General features: G+C 42.5%; 1 protein-coding gene across 1 annotated transcript in view; it reads right to left on the bottom strand.

Moving 5' to 3' along the window:
* Positions 1–20,125, bottom strand: part of ppfia4 (PTPRF interacting protein alpha 4) — a 55,269-nt gene continuing 35,144 nt past the window's right edge. The window contains exons 4-31 of the mRNA XM_068315382.1: positions 18,216–18,317; positions 17,814–17,978; positions 17,253–17,327; positions 16,849–16,920; positions 13,883–14,104; positions 13,614–13,748; positions 13,003–13,137; positions 12,770–12,853; positions 11,894–12,025; positions 11,695–11,757; positions 9,504–9,595; positions 9,281–9,410; positions 8,735–8,931; positions 7,849–8,077; positions 7,720–7,755; positions 7,506–7,630; positions 6,467–6,582; positions 6,282–6,363; positions 6,084–6,165; positions 5,669–5,869; positions 5,076–5,138; positions 4,658–4,684; positions 3,268–3,443; positions 2,997–3,094; positions 2,135–2,310; positions 1,675–1,743; positions 1,399–1,585; positions 1–533 (exon numbers count right to left, since the gene is read on the bottom strand). Coding sequence (XP_068171483.1) covers positions 490–533; positions 1,399–1,585; positions 1,675–1,743; positions 2,135–2,310; positions 2,997–3,094; positions 3,268–3,443; positions 4,658–4,684; positions 5,076–5,138; positions 5,669–5,869; positions 6,084–6,165; positions 6,282–6,363; positions 6,467–6,582; positions 7,506–7,630; positions 7,720–7,755; positions 7,849–8,077; positions 8,735–8,931; positions 9,281–9,410; positions 9,504–9,595; positions 11,695–11,757; positions 11,894–12,025; positions 12,770–12,853; positions 13,003–13,137; positions 13,614–13,748; positions 13,883–14,104; positions 16,849–16,920; positions 17,253–17,327; positions 17,814–17,978; positions 18,216–18,317 — 3,315 coding nt within the window. The 3' untranslated portion in view covers positions 1–489. The remainder of the gene's footprint in view (positions 534–1,398; positions 1,586–1,674; positions 1,744–2,134; positions 2,311–2,996; positions 3,095–3,267; positions 3,444–4,657; positions 4,685–5,075; positions 5,139–5,668; positions 5,870–6,083; positions 6,166–6,281; positions 6,364–6,466; positions 6,583–7,505; positions 7,631–7,719; positions 7,756–7,848; positions 8,078–8,734; positions 8,932–9,280; positions 9,411–9,503; positions 9,596–11,694; positions 11,758–11,893; positions 12,026–12,769; positions 12,854–13,002; positions 13,138–13,613; positions 13,749–13,882; positions 14,105–16,848; positions 16,921–17,252; positions 17,328–17,813; positions 17,979–18,215; positions 18,318–20,125) is intronic.

Below are 20,125 nucleotides of genomic sequence, written 5' to 3' on the forward strand. Positions count from 1 at the left end.
ATGAGTAATACCTTGCATAACCGGTAGAAGGGCAATGTGAAGAGTGATCTGCCACTTATACAAGTATTCATCACTCTCAAATCCAAATCAATGACTTGTCACCAGGCCTTCACATCATTTTTTTATACAACTAACTAACTTTAGAGATGTTTAGGACGTGATGACACAGAACAATGGTCTGGACTTGGCCATGTGGAGAGATTAAAACCAGAACAAAACCCACAGCTGAGACCAGGAAGGAGCACAACACCACAACAGCAAGGTTACTGGGAGCACTGGGTTAAACTTGGAGAGACAGGGATGAGTCTCCTTTACAGCAGCAAGCGCAGCCAATGAGTTCAGAGGTCAGGATTGACCTCTGTATTGCACGTGTCCGAGAGGAGAGTTGAGAGGTGAAGGGTGGAGGGCGAGGCTGGGCGACGAGGGTGTGAAGACCCTCTGCACCTCGGTGGCACCCAGCGCTTCCTCTCCAGATTTGGCATATCACTCTCAAAAGGCCGCAAGCATGTGTCCATATAGGTAATGAGAATGCACTGGAAGAGAAGAAAACAGCATCCGTGTCTGCTTCCTGGTTTTACTTTGACACAAACAAGACAAGAAAAGTTTTTTTTTTAAAAACAACCCCTAAAAAAGCTTCAAATGAAAATATCTTCTTAGCAAAAGTCCATTTTGTCGCAGATCTTTAGATTCACCAGGTTTAGACTGTTTTTCCCCTCCATGTTACCTGCTTTAGTGCTCCTGTTAGTAAGCAGAGAGAAGTTAGCATGAATAGGTCCGCACTGTCGAGGGATCAAGTCTTGGGGGCGCTGGGGGCGGCGCTTCAGATCACATGGTACAACGGGTTTGGGCACAGCAGAACAGAATGGACACAACATGCAGTTAGTCAATTAGAACAAGTAGAAAACACATAATGCACATTTACACTGCGCGGTCCTGCTTCAACTCGGCTTCACTCTGTATTGACTTGTTTTCCACGTATAAGACATCCTCAGGATAGGTGGACGCAGTGTGAAACTGCCATGACTTACATCTTCTCATCTTCTCATCAGCTACTCAAGTGAGGAACATCTGGATTCCTCATTCTAGCAGCTGTTACAAAACAAATTTTCAGCCACTAAAAAAGTAGTTTTGCTGTTTGAGCATGAAAGCTGATGATTTGTGATGCGCAGCTTACTCCAAGTGCGCAAGACAACGACCAATCAGTCATCTTTAATGTTTCTTTTGGCCTTTGAAGACGTGCTCAGCTTGATTGGAACCACACTGGAGGTGGTGTTAAAAAAGTATGCCAAACCAAAAAAGGTGAGTAGAATCGATACTACGCAGTGGAAATATGGCAAAAGATTCACACTTAAAAATACAGAAGTTGAGGTAAAAGGGTGTGTTAGTATTGTAATGCACCTTCAGGCTGGAGCTGTTTCCTGGGCATCAAATTTACACAAGGAGCCATGGACATAGCCGGCATGCGGAATCCTGCAGGTAATGTTTCCATGGAGCCCGCCATCATGCCCAGCCCCGTTCCTCCCTCACGTGCCCTAAACCTCTTGCGCCACGATGGAGAGCGTTGAAAAGACTTATCGTCCCCACCCTGGCAGGACAAGGATAAAAGAGAAGTCCGACAATTCGGCTTTTTTCATCAATATTGTACCTGGTCAGCGCGGCTGCTTGAGATGTTACCTCCTCTAGACGCCGGTTGGTCCCCAAGGCTAACAGATTGTTGAATTCCCTTTCCAGAACCTGCCGTGCCTGAAAGAACATGCACACAATCTTGTCAGCGGGACACACAGAAAATCTGTGGGTTAAAGCGACCACACAGCAGCTGAAGGCCAAATGTCAGCGAAACACTTCCAAGATTAAAAGAATCAGTTCTAACCCTAACCTAGTGGTGGATAAGAGTAGAACTGATGCTGTTGACTGCCTGTGAATATGAAAGTCAGGACAATTTGTAGACTTATGTAGGCCAGGAAATTCCTTTAAGCCAACTCAGAGTGAGACCAACAAACTTTCTGGTCAGAGAACATTTGATAGTAGAGCAGCAAAATGTAGTCAGCAGTTGAGCTGATTCCAGCTTGAGGCCACAGGTCTACCTCCCCTCCCCCTTTTCCTTTTCCTGTCACTATCGGTTCTCTATACCTACCTGTGTGCTCTGCATAGGGATCTGCAGGATGAGTGCTAGACTGCTGTAGTCAAAGGTCTCATCAAGAGCGATGAGCGCTCCGTGAACGCCGCTCTCCTGCAGGTTGTTGCTGTACTCCCTCAGACCGATGGACAGGACCCAGTGGATCACCTGCTCATTGGTCCACACCAGCACGTCTGAAGAAAGAGATGCAACAAATACTAACAAGTTAATTTTAAGTAAAACCTAGAAAGACAAATAATGAGACACAGATAGGGAGATAATGTGCTTGTTCACAATGTCGACTCACTGGCACGCTCCCTTTGTTCACTCAAAGCACAGCTGTCAGCTAGCTTTCCAAGTTGGAACAGGCGGTGTGTGTGTGTGTGTGTATGTGTGTGTGTGTGTGTGCATGTGTGTAATCAGGGCAGGATTGTGATTTGACATGACAGCTGAGTCAAGTTCATGTGCAGAACTCAAGGTCAAAAGGGCGAAAGAGTTGGACGGATCTAAATATGTGCATGTGTGTGATAGTGTGCATGTGTGTGTACTCCTGGTATGTGGAGCTTTGGATCATAAGATTGCAGGCCTGCTTTGGTTGGCTTTTTGACAGTCTATAGTGCAGCTGTTTCAAGATTCAAGCCAACATGGCAATATCACATGAGACCACTAGGTGGTGCTCTGACCCGCTTAGACACTGGACGCATGCATGGTTGTAAAGCACTTGCAGCTTGTGTGTGTGTGTGTGTGTGTGTGTGTGTGTGTGTGTGTGTGTGTGTGTGTGTGTGTGTGTGTGTGTGTGTGTGTGTGTGTGTGTGTGTGTGTGTGTGTGTCTGTGTACTTGTTTTGTCACTGTGTGTAACAAGGTGTGTGTTAAGTCTACCTTTCATGTCGTGTTGACTGTCCTCTCTCCGGCGCTCCAGGTCTTTCCTGTCATAATTGAGTCTCTTCAAGCACATAATCCCATACTGCAGACTGGCCCTGTACATGCACAGCAATATGAACACACATACACGAACACACACACACGCACACATTGAGAGAAAAGCACAGGCACATCTGCATCATTAGCCTTCTCATCTCAAATGTTAACAAATCCACTTAACAGAAGGGAGATAAAGCAGCAGCCAAACTAAGCTAAGAAAGCTACATACCTATGGAAGCTGTCCACCATCTTGAGATGGCTCCTCAGGTCCTTCTTGGTCAGGTGGTCCAACATGCGCGCGTCCACCAGACACTCCATGAAGTAGGAGCGGTACTGAGGCAAGCCAAGGCTGGGAAGCCATTCGTTTCCTATCCACTCGTGATTCATGTCGCCATATGCCAGAGTCTACACAGTGAAGACGACATGATGTTATCAATCCAGACTGCAGGAAAGATTGTGCTGTCTGCTCTCTGTTTCAGGACTACAATATGCTCATGAGATGATGCATCAGCAAACGCACACATGGAACTAGTAACAATAAAATGACTGCATTCCAGTTAGATGTCACAGGTCCAGGGCACAGTGCAGTGTTTATAGATTCATCGTCATTACATGATGGAAATGAATTATAACGAAAGAATTTTTTATGCACTTCTGATTTCTTTGGAGAGAAAAGTGAAAATTTTCATTCATTTATTCATTCTTTCATTCATTTTCCTCAATCACTTATCCACCTTGCAGTTCACATGTCTGCCGAAGCTTATCCCAGCTGGCTACAGGCAAGAGGCGGGGTACACCCTGGACACATCGCCAGCGTGTCACGTGCCATACATACTGTAGACAGTCTAGGAGTCATGCACACATTCACACATACAAACAATTTGGTGTGATCAATTCACCTAAGTTACATGTATTTGGAGGCGAGAGGAAGTCAGAGAACCCAGAGAGAACCCACGCGGACACAAGGAGAACATAAAAACTCCGCACAGAAAGAAATTGAACCCCAAATCTTCGTCCTGTGAGCCAACAGTACTGCCTACTGTACCACTGTGCTGCCAAGTTTAAATATATCTCATGAAAAATATTTTAAAGATAATAGAATTTGTCTGTCTAAAGCATCATGCAAGAAAAAATGGTTTGATCAGCATTCTGAACAAAACCTCTGCTCGAATTAGTCGCATTGGTGGCATTTTGACAGTTTCGGCCATTGTCATTGCGATTATGGTTGTCTTTTATATTTGTATCAGTAATGAATTACATGTCTGGCTTATTGAACTATATGCATAGATTACAGAATTAAGGGTTTTTATCTTTTAAAATACTGAATGCATTCCTAAGTAACGGCTTAATCAGGAATGACGACTACAAATTAGCCATGTGTAGAAGTCATACGCTGAATCAGTTTCACTTTGTTTAAATCTTTACTTATGTCGACCCTGATGAACACCTGATAGAGCAAGCAAAATAAATCACTGAGATATGGGATCATAAATTTGCCATTTCCCCGACTAATGCATAGGGAATGAGTTCACAGACTAACACTCGCATGAGTTTGTGAGGACTGTGGCCATTTGTTTCAGAGAGTGTGTACACATACATTATTACATCAGCAACCTCACCTGTGCCCAGCTGCTCTCCTCATTATCCTGAGTGGCAGCACGGTAGAGAGAGGATACAAGGTTAGGGAGAGAGAGAGGGAGAGACAGAGAGAGGATAGCCAAAGACACACATAATGCACTTTCAGAAATACACACAGCTCTTACTCTGTAATTAATCAGTTATTAATCACACTTGTTAACTATAAACACCTAATCACCAAGTTATAATATTCACATCCAACACCCAGTTAAATATACTGAAAGGAACACAAAAGAGTGTTAGTGAGTGTGTGGTAGTGGGACTTTAAAGGGGTCTGGAGAAAGAGCCCTTTAAATATTACATGTGTGTTTTGTGTTTGGGGTGGTGGGAGGGGCAGTGTGAGTGTGACAGACTGTTTAGTGGGTGGGCTGGAGAGGGGAGCACCCAGATGGTACTGACCGCTTTGGTGGAGGAAGCCAGGTTCTCCATCTCTTCATGAGTCACCCACACATTTCCGGACGACTGCTCAGAGGGCAAAAACACACATTCAAACAAACAAACAAACAAACAAACACACACACACACACACACACCCGCGCACGCACACTCCCCCCCCCCAAGAATGCACTTGTGTATATTTTCACGCAGTGCAGCCCACCACATGCAAAGACACAAATACACACAAGCACAGACAAACACTGTTGAGTGATGCCAATGGAGGGTGTGTGTGTCTCAAGCAGGTAGTGTGTCACTGTATCTGGTTCCATTTGTGTGTCTTTTAAATATAGAGCCTCAGACAGGAAAAAAAAAACCTTAGCTTGCAGACATATCTGCTGAGATCTGAACAGATGACCAAAAAAAGGAGAGCATGACATCACCAAAGGGTGCAGAGTGAAGGTTGAGGAGGATGTTGAGTGTTGTGTGAAGGGTACCGTGCATATTCATAAACCTTGATTTAATCTTTTCTAGGCTCATTCGTCCCTGTTGTGATCAGACAGCTGTGAATGTGTGATCATGGTGTATTCAGAGGTGCTTTTGCTGTATTATTTCACCGTTCTGGAGGTAAGTGGTGCAGATGGGCTGGTGAGGGACACCATCTCCTGTATGGCCAAGCGGAGTTTGAGCCGATGCAGAGGGTTGCTGATGCCGATTTCCCGCTGGATCTCCGTGTCTGACAGAGCTGACATGATGGCTCCGCTCTTCACGTTTGCACGGCAGGCTGCCACATACCACGCCGGCATACCCACCCACAGCTGGTGAGAGTCGTAAAGATACTCGACGTCACATCACTGGCACCGCGCACAGTCAGATAAGAGGCTGACGGGACTGCAGATCAGAGAGTAATGGCCTGTCTTGCGCTAGATATCACCGTATTACAGTTTCTATTCGATACGGAACAGCAACAAGGTAGAGGGACGTTTTGTGAAAATGTAAGGTTGGCAGACCTAAAAGAGATTAATGGACTACCTCAAGCCAGGAGACAACAGTCGGGCCGTCCCACTGTGCAAACGCTAGGCCTCTTTTCCTGGCATCTTCCAGAAGTTCATGTCTGAAAAGGGAATTAGGGAAGGACATAGAAAGGTAGCATGAAGAAAGAGAGACGAAATCTAAAAAAAAATTATGACATTAAAAAACAGGCAGTCAGACAAAGGAAGGATGCTTTACTTTTTCTTCATCCTTCGGTCCCTCTCAGCCTGTGTGCCCAGTTTTCCCAGAGTCATCGTATCGCCAACAGCCATATCAAAGTCTGAAATCCAGCAAAACAGTGTTAATTTATATCTCTGCAAATCACTCCCAATGTCCCATAAACTGCATCACTGTGGGTGTGGGTTTTGTAGTCTGGAGCAGACCTGATAAGGCTGGCAGGGGCTGCCCATCCCTGCATACCGTCTGCTCCAGTCGACCCCCTTTCTCCTTCTTGCCAAACAATCGGCCAATAGATGACTTGATGCCTTTCTTCTGCTTGCTGCAAACACGAGATCACAGCACACTACATTAGACTAAAGTCTACAGCTTGAAGTGAACTGAAAAGTTCTACTATGGAAATGGTATGACTGCCCTTGCTTTGCCTTGAGTTGGTTTGAAACAATGAGGATTGTGCTGACATAGCTCCTCATTGGAAGCACTTATATAATGTTAGGCCTTTCATCATCATTACGAGCCAATCAGACACAGTGTAGGTAATAATCAAGGTGTGATTTGTCAAAAAAACAGAGGGTGATGTTTTGTTTGTAATCATGAAAAAAAAGCAATCAACAGGGCTAATTCTTTTAGACTAACAGTATCCCCTATGAGTCTAAATTCCCAACAGTTTAACATTCATATTTAACACAAGACATGAAATGTTTAATTTTCTGTGCCGGCCACAATGGGGAAGATGAAGATGATGAAGACGTCCTAATCGGGACCATGGATAAGGGCCAATCACACCAACATGACGAGAGGATTTTTAGGCTAATACAAACAGTCTGAAAAACGTAACATTAACACCTCATACATTAGATTTTACATGTCATGTCAGAATAACTCAGCAAATATAAAACTAATGTACAGTTTTCGGAGTTCATGTGACCTTTTAAGATTTCATGAATGTTCACGTACATCGAGATTGCCATTTGATGTTAACTTTTAGTCGAGTTAAATGAGAAACTTAATGAAAATAAAACAGAGTAATCCAACATAAAGTGGCGTGTCTGACTTTTGATGACATAGGAAGTGCATCATTCAGGTAAAGCTGGGCTTACCCTCTACACCCACGGGGTAAAATGCATTCAGCAGAGGTGGAAATTTAAAAACCAAAGGGGTGGGATGGGACCCCCCCCCCCCAACAAGTCGCACCCTGGTACTAATGATGTCATAATAGGATTCAGAAACATTGTGTGGGTTTACCCTCCTCGTCCATCCTCCAGACTTCCTGTGAACTGGGCAAAATTGGATTCCAGTCGTAGACTGCGGGGGGAGGAGGGAGGTGAGGTCTCACACTTGATAGTAGCTTTGTCCACCTCCACTGGAGACTAAAAGAATCACAAAAGCAGCACAACTCAGTCACAAAAACCACAGTCAGACCAAAACTGTTAACAATTTCTGTTGTTAGCATATTTACCGCTACTTTCCTGCGGTGTTTCCTCAAATCACTTGGCTATAAAGCAAAGTAACAGTTAAGCATTCAGTGGTTTACAACACCCCTAACGCCGTTTGTGATGTATAACAGTTAAATTGCGTGAACTCTGACCAGAGTCATGATTCCAAGATGGTGGCTGGTGTTGCGTGAGTGGTGTTTAGGTGTGGAGTGGCCACTAGTGGGCGGGGAGGAAGATGATGCCAGGGATTGAGCAGTGGCAGAAGTCGGCAGGGCCCGAGGTCGAAGAGTCACGTTGAGTCCGTCCATGCTGCCACTGTTCACGCGAGACTCAAGGTCATCTGAGCGGAGGTCAGCCGACTCCCTCTCCACCTGGATCATCCTGCACATACACAATAATGGTTATTTTTTACTGCTGATATCTTGTAAATTAATTAATGACGCACACATATTTTGTTATGATTAATGAAATAAATTTTTTAGTGAAACTATTCAGTAGTCGCTAAAAAATTTAAATAAATATTTCTCCATAACTCTGGAAGTAGGACCTGTACTTTCATTAACCTATTTATTTATGTCAAAAATGCATTGCAGTGGAAAGAATATGTGTATGTAAGGGATTATAATAATACTGTTTAGTTGGATATTATTTGAGTATGAATTGGCTGCAGCATAATCTGCATCTAATTTTAATGTCCTAGCCAGAAGCATATTGTGATGTCACAAGAGGACACTGTTTACCCTGAAGTGCAGCAGATCGCATCCTTCGAGCTGGAAGGGGAACCAAAGACCCACAAGGCCTATCTGCATGTTATCATATCTGCTGCCACTATTAGCTCTGAAGCATCCTGTTTGGCCACAAGCCTTCATGAACCGCATTCGCCAGATGAAAGAGCAGGGTTATTATTTCCTGGAGCATCTTCAAAATATGCCCTTTCTTGTAATTATCTTGTTTTTTTAATACTTCACTGACCCTATTTCCCACTGGGGAATATAAGACTGCCATGTGTTGACACCTAATGTGCCTGTGATTTGGCACCTTATCTCTTCATTGATAGCGTCAAGCTGCTCTTGCAGCATTAGAGCAAGAGTCTGAGCATCCGATTGGCCGCTGGGGGAAAGCAGGGTGGAGCTAACGTCGTCATCCAGGTCCGACTCTGCCTCGATGTCGCTGCCGAGGAGGTGGCTGACGCTTCCACGTAGAGATGGGTAGTCCTGCTCAAATACCGCACACACCTGCACACAGCACACATGATCTCTAACATGCAGTTTGACTGATTCTGATTAAACATGTAAAAATGTTATGTGACACATGTGGATGTATGTGGCCAGCCATGAAAAGAAATGAATGACAAGAGAACTTACATCAGACAGCATGTCCATGGCAGCAGGTGAACAAGAGACAGAGAGACAGAGAGGTTAGTAGAGAATGGCAAGTTAGTCATGATGCCCATCGGACTTTGGCTAAGCACTGAAACGAGTTCGCAAAGCAGACATGAGCTGGTAGTGAGCTGTACGTGGTTAGGCAGTCTGCTCAGTGTAAGCTTGGAGCTGTGGAGTTGTCCCAAGAAAACATTACACACACCTTGTTTGGGTCGTCCCGTAGCGCTGACAGTCTGCCCTTCTGTGCCCGCCTGATCACGGTTGTGCTGTAGTGGCTGTCTTGGCCCTCCACCATAGAGAAGCGAAGATCGCTGGCGCTACCCAGGTGAGACCTGAGGTCATATACACATCTAGCATCAATAATGAACACAATGTTATGTTAAGAGTATGCATACAAGACGGGCTGTGAGGATGTGTGTGTGTACCGCGGGTGAGTTCCATCTCCAAACGCCCCACTGCGACGTTTTAAGTGGTCCATCTCATTTCTCAACTTCTCAATCTCCCCAATAAGTCGTTCCTAAGGGAGAGAGGGGCATTATGGGTAATGTATTCAGATCTGAGTAGCAGCGCGATGGCACTTCTCTATTACATGTAATAGTAAAATGCACTTAGACTAGCACTGGTATAAGTGGTGATGATGCAAGAGAAAGTCTCAAGGATTTGTGAAAAATGTTTGGGAATGTTTAAGTATTTTGTTTTTTTGTTAAGATGAGAACATTAACATCACAGCAGTCAGCAAATTGGTCACTTAGCTGGGCTTGCGCTAGCCATTCGCCACTTCGCCATAGGCGAAGTAAATTCCAGATTGGCTACAAGGTTTTCAGACTGTGTAGCCACAGTGGTGTTCTTATTTTTACGGTAAAAAGGCTAAAACTTTTTCGCTCGGTAGCGCCGCTCGCTATTTCCGCTAGCGAGCGGCGCTCGCTATTTCCGTTAGGCTATTTCCGCTATCAAACGGCGCTAGCACCGCTACTTCCGCTAGCGAGCGCTGCTATTTCCTTTAGCGAACGCGCTAGCGCCGCTATTTCCGCATGCCGACGGAATTTAGCCGAAGTGACCCAAACGCTCCCGATCATTAAACATGCACTCGGGTCATGACCTCCTCTCGTCCAATGAAAAACATAATACTGTTTTTTTACAAGCTGAACCCGCAAATTTTGTGACAACAAGGCGAGGACGATCGATCAAAAGAATCCAGGGTTTTATAGTAGAGTTTGTGTTAAAGTCCTCATTAATAAACAAATGGTGAATGCTGAGAGGGCGAGGAGTGGTGACAGACCGATCAGGAGGTAAAAGAAAGATATTATCAATACTTGTTTGTAGTCTTAGACTTTTGTTCCCTATGACCAGCAGGAATAACCAGCGATGCATGTAAATATGTATTCACCTCGCTTGATATTTTATATGCCTTTTTAAATTGAAATGAAAAATCATGTTATTGAATAAAAAATAAATAAATAAAATAAACTATGGCATACCAATGGTGTTGGTGGTGGTCAAAGTTGAAATGTGTTCTAGTCTAAGTAAAATTTACAAGTAAACATTGAGTAATATTTTGTATGACTGTATCTTCACATAGTGAATGGAAGTTTTCAGTTGTTGAATCTCACATTTATTCTTGCATACAGTAGGATAGAAATAAAGATAGTTCAGCTTGAACTGTTGACTTTAGTGTATTTTTGTAGGTAAACTGAACAGAAGATTTTGCCCTCAGAATGCACCAGAATGCAGGAAAATTTTTCTAAATTCATTTTCTAAAAATTTCCCGGGGGAGGCCCTCCGGACCCCCCCACGCCCCCCAGCGACGAGTGTTGGTCGCCCGACCGTGCGCCACTGTCTTGGACACAGAGTGTGGCTTTTTGTGGCTTGCTCAATTCTTTTACACTGAGCCACAGTGGCTTAGTCATACTAGCTCCTAGTGCAAGCCCAGCTTAGCAAAACAATTATTGACAACAGAAAACACATATCAAAATGACACGGTGCACTGGCGTCATGCACGGAGTTTTCCCCGCCTTATGCACTAAGCCAGCTGGGATAGGCTCCAGCCTCCCACAATCCGCTACAGATAAAAGCGGCTTGAAGATGAATGAATATCAAAACGAGCCACATTATCATAATATAACCGATCAAATTATCTGATCAAATTATCTGTCTAAATTATGCCTATTTAGATTGTTATTACTGCATATAGCAAAAACAATGTCAGATGAAGTCATTGTGTGTCGATTTTTAAATTCTTTACATTTGTCGGATACTTAATTCACAACATGCAAAGCAATGGTTTACACCTTTAGACATTATCTATCTATCTATCTGTCCGTCCGTCCGTCCGTCCATCCATCCTTCCATCCGTCCATCCCTCTATCTATCATCTGTCTGTGTATCTATCTCTCTATAACTTCACCTTAATATCCAAACGTTAGACCTCAATATTAAGTAATTACAGACATTAACTGGAATTGAAAGAGAACTAAACTAGAGTGTAAGTACTAGATTAGAGTACTTATTACGGTATTGAACAAATGTACTGATGTGCTACAGAGGGGCATCTATATTGGAGGTGACGAGACAGACGTGGCTGTCAGTCAGGAGGGGATTTGTTTCAGCTGTGCTCACCCTGGTGTGATGGAATTCTTCTAGTTGTTTCTGGCAGTTCTCCAGGTCTTGAATAAGTGAGTTCTGCAGGAGCAAATGATGAAAAGGTGTCAAGACAAATTTGTTATTCAAGTAGGAAAAGGCATTGCTGTATATTAATTTGTTGTAACAACAGCGATATGAGCTGCTGCTCAGATGAATGTGTGTGCACAAGTCTTGCCTTGTCCTCTAGAGCAGCCATTCTCTCTTTCAGATGGAGCTGCAGTCTTTCATTGGACTCAGTCAGAAGACGATCCACCGTGTCTGACAGACGCTTGTTGTGCTCCTCATTCATTTTCTCTCTCTGACGCGCCTGATGAGCAGAGAGAGAGCCACATGGGGAGGGGAATGTTATCATTACATTTTCTCTTTGACAAAGACTCCATTTGCATCTCTACATGGATCAAAGGACGGAGTGTGTGTATAGCCCAAGATCACCAGCTGCCAGATACAGGCCTTCCTGGCCAACAATGGATCCCACAGCTACAGAATGATTTAATAACAGCCATTTATGTGACGATGAAAAGGGGTTAAACACCATTTCTCAAATGGGAAGTGTAATGTTTAATGTACATACTTCAGTCACTTCATTAATTAAATCAACACTTACAGAAATTTGCATTTGCAGAGTGCCGTTTTAAGTAAGTATTGCCATTAAGTCACAGAGTGATGGAAAGAAATTAGTCTAGCATGAATTATTTCATCTAAAGATAGCAGCCAATCAGTCTGTTAGATGCGGGCGGGCGGGCGGGCGGGGGGGTGCAGCACAATGTGTGGATTTGGTTCAAATCACAACCACACACTGGAAAAATGGAGAGCTCCTCACATGTGTGTCTGTCCTGTGTACATGAGGGAACATAGAGACAGGAATCAAAGCATCCAACCAATGTGATGCATCAACACACACACACACACACACACACGCACGCACGCACACACACAAACACACACACACACACCAAAGTGAGAGGTCAGAAAAACCCTGTAGGGCTGGTGTGTGCCCATCTACACACACACACACACACACACACACACACACACACACACACACACACACCCTTCCGAGCTCTTGGTTCTTTTCTTCCAGTTGTGACTCCAGCTGTCTGAGCCGCTCCTCCACGTTGCCGTGGCGCTCCTCAGCCTGCAGAGGGAGACCCAAATAAATCCTCAATCTGTGAGGGCTGACAGTGTGATTGTGTGTTTCCTTTGCAGTTTGTATCATGAGATATTGATACTAATTTATGACATGGATATCATTTGTCTACATCTGAAAGTCTGTGTGTGTGTTACCTTGGAAAGCGCTGCTACTCTCTGCGCCAGCTCGGCTTCCACCTCTGGAAGTGTCTCCGCCTTCCTCATGGTCTGAGCAAGTCTCTGTTCTGCCATCTCTAGCATCTCCTGTAGCTGTCGCACCTTCTCCTCACTCTGACATATGTACACACATGCACATGCACACACACACACACACACACACACACACAAAGACAGCAGTGGGATATTAGCGTGATCACCAGAAACACGCGACCCATTCTGACATGATGGGAGGAACAAAATGAAGGAGGTCCAGCTTGCTGTGTAGACAGTTTCATTCCAAGATGATAAAAACACAATGATTTTGAATGTTGGGTGATTATTAATGAATAAAACTGAGGAGGTTTCTGGATGCAGTGAGGGAGGAGGTTACAGGAGACAGAGGGTATTTTAAGAGGACTATCCACTGTGACTGCTAAAGGGAAAATGTCATATCCTCCAAACTGGACCTTTAACTCCTATTCAGGTACCTGTGGAATTAGGTAATGTAACAGAGACTTAAAGTGAGTGTGAACGACAGTTTACTTAGTAATTAAGTATTCATTACATGCTTTTTTCACCTCTCCACAGTTGGAGCTGTTGTGCATTACCTGCCGGTGCAGTGAGTCCTTAGTGGCCAGTTCGTTCTCCAGTTTGTCGTTGAGGTCGTGGATGTGCGTGGTCTCCCGCTGAGCAGCCAGGTAGCGTTTCTCTAATGTTGTGATCCTCTCCTCCATATCCTCTCTCTGTGAGGCCACGGCAGCAAAGTCAAAAGAAAAGCCTTTACGTACATCACGTTGTTTTGTGTTTTTGTGATTAGCTTACAAGAAAAGTACAAAACATGTTGTAAAGAAAAAAAAAGACACGTAAGGTTTATCACCTCTCTTTGCTCCCTCTGTTGTTTGATTGACAGCTCCTCACTGCGGCTCAGTTCTCTGCGAGCATTTGCGAGTTCGGCTTCCATCTCCACCAAACGGGCGTTGAGCGAGGTGGAGTGCTCACGGCTCTGGGACAGGTCTTTATTGGCCCGGTCCAGCAGCTCCTGAAGTTCAGACACTCGACTGCTGCTGTCATGGGCGTCTATGGAGCCATTGGGCAGCCTCTGTGGGGTGTGGGTGGGGGACAAACAGAGGTTATATCTGTATGTATATGCACAAACAAATTTCATTTCCACACATGAATTTGATCTGAGTGATATATGGGCATGATGTTAGGTGGGTTTGGAAAGTTCTTGTCGGACTGATAAAGTTGGATGGCCTAGATAAACAAGTATTGACTGTTATTCATAAGAGGTGGGGTTATGGGAGGCTGTTAGACTGTCATGTTGTTGTTTTTGATGTTGTTTCTCTTCTCAGCTCAAAGTACAGTTAATTCCAGGGCTTTAATTAAACAAACCCTTAGGGACACATAATCAGACGGGCAACATAGTGGGCACTCAGAGCTAGCAGGAGCCCCTCCATTCCCTCACTGTCCATTTTTGCCTGCTTATGAATACCTTATAGGAGCATAAACATATGAGAAAACACTGGAAGAAAGAGGGTTGACTGGTGTGAAGCCGTGAAAGAAAACACACCTGATGGTTTGTGAAATTGAGAATTTTTTGCTGCATGAATTAAATAGGTTTACTGCCTTGGACCATATAAAGATGTAAATAGCATCGCACAATCTAATATGACCGAAAATGCATAGTAATAGACTCAAAGGCTTGGTTTGGACTACTACTGAAAAAATACATGCCATAAAGATACTTCCATAGAGCATTTACAGTATAGCTGCATTAAGTTTCTCTCTGTAATCCCACTTTGATCCAATGTTCTTGTTCCACACAATCCTATTTAATGCCAAAAGTATTGATTATAATAGTATAATACAGTTCACAGAAATAAAGTAAAAGAATATCAAATAAAATAAAATAAATAATGCACATTAAGATTGATTTTGCTATCAGATAAATAGGAACTATGATATAAGGGCCTCATGCTGCCCCTTCTTAGCTGACCGGCCCAGACAGGCGATTTCCCTGCAGATATAAAGAATCTCTGATGTTTACTGTAATCACAGGGAGGTTTCTTACTCCCTGTGGACTGAACCAGACATACAGTAGATACATAATGAGTGATTGTTTCAGCGCCTGCCCCAGTCCGAAGAAGACAGAGATAGAGAGCTGGGGTTCCACATTTAGCTTCATTTACCTGAGGTGTTCATCAGAGGTGGGAACTTGGATTTAAGCTCTGATGTTGCTCACTCAGCAACTTCAGACCGATCTGACAGTTGTGAACACATTTTATTTTATTTTAGTCTAATTTATCAAATTTATATTTAAATTTGAGTGCTGAGTCGTAATTTCTTTTGAAGTTTGTAATTGCAAGATGGAGCTTTTTCAATGTTTTAATGAAATACCAAAGAATACAATATTTAAAAAAAACAACAACAACTCTAGGGAATATAGATGCAAAAAAGAATCCCGACCATGGACCATGCAGATACGAACATAAAATATATCAGGTAACTGAGTACATTAAAATACATGGATTGAAAATCATTAACCTTCACTGAAGCCTAAAAATGTCAAAGTCAAGTCAGACAGAATTTTATTCTGTTTCTATCTGCAGACTTGTAGTTTCTACCGCGTAAAGCACGCTTACATGATCCACCCTCAGAAGGATGAACTAATGCCATGTTCCACTACTACTATCTCTCTAACGCCAAACCACGATTGAGACGAAGGTGATTATTACAGGCAGGGCACAGGTTTATTTTTGGAAAAATTGCAGTCTTAACAGGTTATCATGTATTAATTTACAGAAGATTGGTGTAATAACACTTATATATTGGGGGCACACCTTTACTGTTATGGAAAAATGATTGAAGTTTTTGTCCACAAAGGGATGTTAGCAGTGTTATTATTCAGCAACAGAAAAGCAAATCCTTTCTTCTCACACAGAGCCTCGATGGTTTGTCTATAGCTGAAAGTCCACGACAAAAAAATTCAGTTATTAACAAAATATTATTCAGTTATTTACAAAATATTATTCAGTTATTTACAAAATATTATTTCACCTGTCTGTTTCTAATGAGTTTATATCAAAGAACAAATCAACGAGGTCATTAGATAGATAGATAGATAGATACTTTAATAATCCCGGAGGAAATAGTACTTATACAGTAAATGCTTTGAAATTGTTAGATATACTGTCTCTATGCTCTATTCTAAGCAGACTAGTTAACATGCATCGTTTGATCACATTCTCACTACATCCATAGGAGAACAGAAAAAATCGAGGCTAGTTCTAACCAGTTATGTTTGGGTGGGCTGGTAGAAATAATAGGTGGGCAACTTGGACTATAGTCACATCAGTGGTTTAAGCACGCACCCAATGTACAGAGGCTTCCGTCCTCAAACACTGGTTATGGGCTTGATTGCTACTCATGATCCCCACCCCTGATGCATGTCCAACCCCCTACTCTCTTCAAAGATCACATCTTCAGCTGTCCAATCCATTAAAAACAAAAACACTCCAATTATTGTTAGAATGATAAAAAAAACCCAAAACCTAAATAATCCTAATTCAGTGAGATTTCAAGCAAAAGCCGGAAATTACAAAACTGGGAGGAAGTCTTATACAAACTCAAAAAAGAAAAGTACAAAGAAAATTTAAAAAAAACTCACAACAAACAAGCCTAAAGTCAAAATTCGCTGTAATTATATGCACTATGGTATGGTGGTGAATGGATGGGTGGTCTTGGAAATAATAAGAGAGATGGCAGTTGACAGCAGACAGACACACAACAGGCAGACATAAACTAAACCACAGAGCAGAAAAACAATCACAGAGCCAGGTAGACCTTCCATGTTGGTTTGGATCCATCTGTTCGCTCCACTGAGTCACCGTCTTTCCTTTGTCTCACCATGTTCAACTGAAATGTAGATTAAAAAGTAAATAAAAAAACCATTGGATGAAAAAAAAACAAAGTCAAATATTTTGTGTGTTTTGTTTCTGTCAATGAATCCAAGAACAAAACTCATAATCTTGGCTCTCAGGCTGCGAGTAAGCCTCAGAAATTCTGCTGTACCATATTTGACATTAAAACAAATAGAATTTGTGCTCAGAAAGAAGAGAAGAAAGGGTCTGCTTATCTTATGAATCTATGTGATTAGTTTAGTTACAAAAGCGTTGGCACTTTCACTTTCAACTTTTACTTTTTCATAATGCAACCTTTCAGCTGGGCCTGCTGAGCATTGGGCTCACCTCCTGTGTGGTCGTTGACAGCTGTCCTTCCAAGGTGGACACCCTCTCAAGAGCCACCCGGAGCCTCTCACGCACCTACAAAACACACACACAAGAACACACACATCATGACAAAAAAAGTTAAATTTGGAAACAGATTTAGTGTCAATCAACTTTGCTAGTAAAGCTAGTAACTCTCAAATAGTGTCCAGGAAGATGTTTACTACAACTAAACAGAGGGGAATTTTTCTGATCTTTCAATTCCCCCTGGTAATTTAAATAAAAAATCTTAAATGTTCTTGATTAACAATAAAAGCCTTTTGGCAACAATGCCTTTTATTGTGAAAGTCCGAAATACTGTTTGATAAATAGACATTTAAAGGAGGAGAAACCAACCATCTAAATTGAACCGATCAGAATTCATTACAGAGAAAGGATAGAAATTCAGTTTAAAAGACATTCTTTGAACAGTAAAAGTGATGTGTGTGACAGGGCTGATGAAAATACCTTTGTTCAGTCTGTATTTGTGTTTGTGTGTGTGTGTGTGTGTGTGTGTGTGTGTGTGTACGTGCTTGTATCCACCTTTTCATCCAGAGCCTTGTGGTGTTCAAACAGTGACTTCAGGGCTTTGAGGACCTCCACCTCACTGGAGACTCCAGATGGTGGGGGTGCCTGTCTCTTCACCACAGTCATCCTCAGACTACGTTCGTGACGAGACACCAGACACTCCAGGTGTTCCAACAGCAGCTGGAACACACAAAAACGCAAAATAAAAATTAATAATAACATGAAAAAAATTACACCAATTTCAAGCTTAAAACCACCTTTTGTCCTCATTAGCAACCACCACCATGCTCACATTGATATATGCACATGATTACACACACACACACACACATACAGTATATACAAATACACACACACATGCACGTACACACGCACGCACGCACGCACACACACACACACACACACGCACACACATACCCTGGTGTTGTTCCTTTCAGCTTTCAGCTCAGATATTTCCTCCTCCTTCTCCAGCAGCTGCTCCCGGCATATGTTAAGCTCTTTTGTCAGGGTGGCAAACTCCTACACAACACACACATGTATATAAAGGTGTTATTGTGAATCACTGATCAACATGACATTTCAGGTAGCAAAAAAATGGGTGTGATTGATTAACAAGCATATTGAGCGCAGCACAAGCTGAGAGCAGTGCTAGAGGACTGCTTTAACATTAGGTGAAGTCATGCTTAAATGATGGCGGTCCAGGCAAAAAAAAACTTGTTTTCTTGAGTGATACTGTCTGGGAAATGTTGTCTGTCAACCTGCGATAAGAAGTAGTCCAGAATGTGGAAGTGGCCAAAATGACGCTTTTCATCGGATCTGCATGAACACTTCAGCTATGATGGGAGACCACAGCGGAGTCAGTTTTGTTTTTTTGAGCAATGGAATTATAGTATGTAGTGCAAAAAGATATAGAGTTGTGCCTAATGGAATTGTGTCTGATTGTAAAAATGACTTGAAATGAAAAATGTCAATAAAGATTAGGAGTAAATCTACTTTCCTGCAAAACTGACATCAGACAAAAAATGATTTTCTCATGTCAAATGAAAACACTATGAATTGTAGTGATATTGAAATGCCATGATAAAGTTCACTAATTCTTTCAGAATGCAAAGAGCAAAAGCTAAAGTGAAAACATAATCAAACACATCCATAAAAGCCAGTTCCAGAGAATGATAAATTGACTATTTATTATTAAATTTAAAAAACAACAACTGATTGTTCAACATTAATCTTTTGTCATTTCAAAAATTTTGCATTTTACTTGAGAACATCTAATTTATTTATGTTCATTCTTCATATTCCGCAGTGCTAACAGATGGCTTTGCACTTCATATGAATTCAAAACACTTGCTGCACTCCAGACGTTCTTTATGACCACTCTTGAAAAACTCAGCCGATTAGTGATTTGAAGTTGGGCCACAATCATTTCTGGTGGGGTGGAATCCACTTAGTCTGTCAGGACGACACGACTGAAGCCGTTTTCAACACGGCAAGTCATGGATTGCAACATCCTGCGACACCCCTGAATTCCACATTTTACCCTGACCTACACATTTTTGTGCCTCTGACTTCCAGAAAATGTTGATTTTTGTTTTGTGATTATATCTCATCAGGTTTCAGAGATGTGTACCTAAAAAGGTATACAGTGCGCCGTCATTCCTCGCGGAACTAACCAATTCCGCGATAGAGCGACAAACTATTTTTCTAATTATTTACAGTAATTTAAACATTTATGAACCCTCCCCACACTGATATTAGACCACCTTCTATCTGTATTACCTTTTCCCACACTCTTATCGACTGTTTAAAGCACTTTTGTGTCTCACGGAAGTCCGAGACTCACAGAACATAGCGCACTCCCGGTTGCCGTCAGCCAATAGAATGCGTGTAAGGTATCACGTGACTGCCTTCCAAATACAAAAGTTGAAATTTGACCTAGACCTAGTTTTCTCAAGGTCAAGGTCATCATCTCATTTTCATTCACTTTGCCGCCCGAGTAATGTGTTTTTTCTTTCATCTTTCAATCCGCAACGGTTGTGAAGATATTTGGTGGACAAACGGACTAACGGACGGAGAGACATACGGACAAACACACGAACACTGATAATTACAAAACATCACTGCTTTGAAGCGAGATGTAATTATAATACATCCCCCTTCGCAGGATGTAATTATCAGTCTGTCATTAAGTTATTTTCACAAACACGGGGAAAGAGCACAGATTGATCACATTTTTTCACATTCAAATGTAATGCTGCAACATGACAACATCAAGTCTTTGTACTGAGATACATAAAATAAGACGTGTGTGATAACACCCTAACATT

This window comes from Antennarius striatus, chromosome 5 (genome assembly GCF_040054535.1).
Source record: "Antennarius striatus isolate MH-2024 chromosome 5, ASM4005453v1, whole genome shotgun sequence".
Classification (NCBI taxonomy): domain Eukaryota; kingdom Metazoa; phylum Chordata; class Actinopteri; order Lophiiformes; family Antennariidae; genus Antennarius; species Antennarius striatus.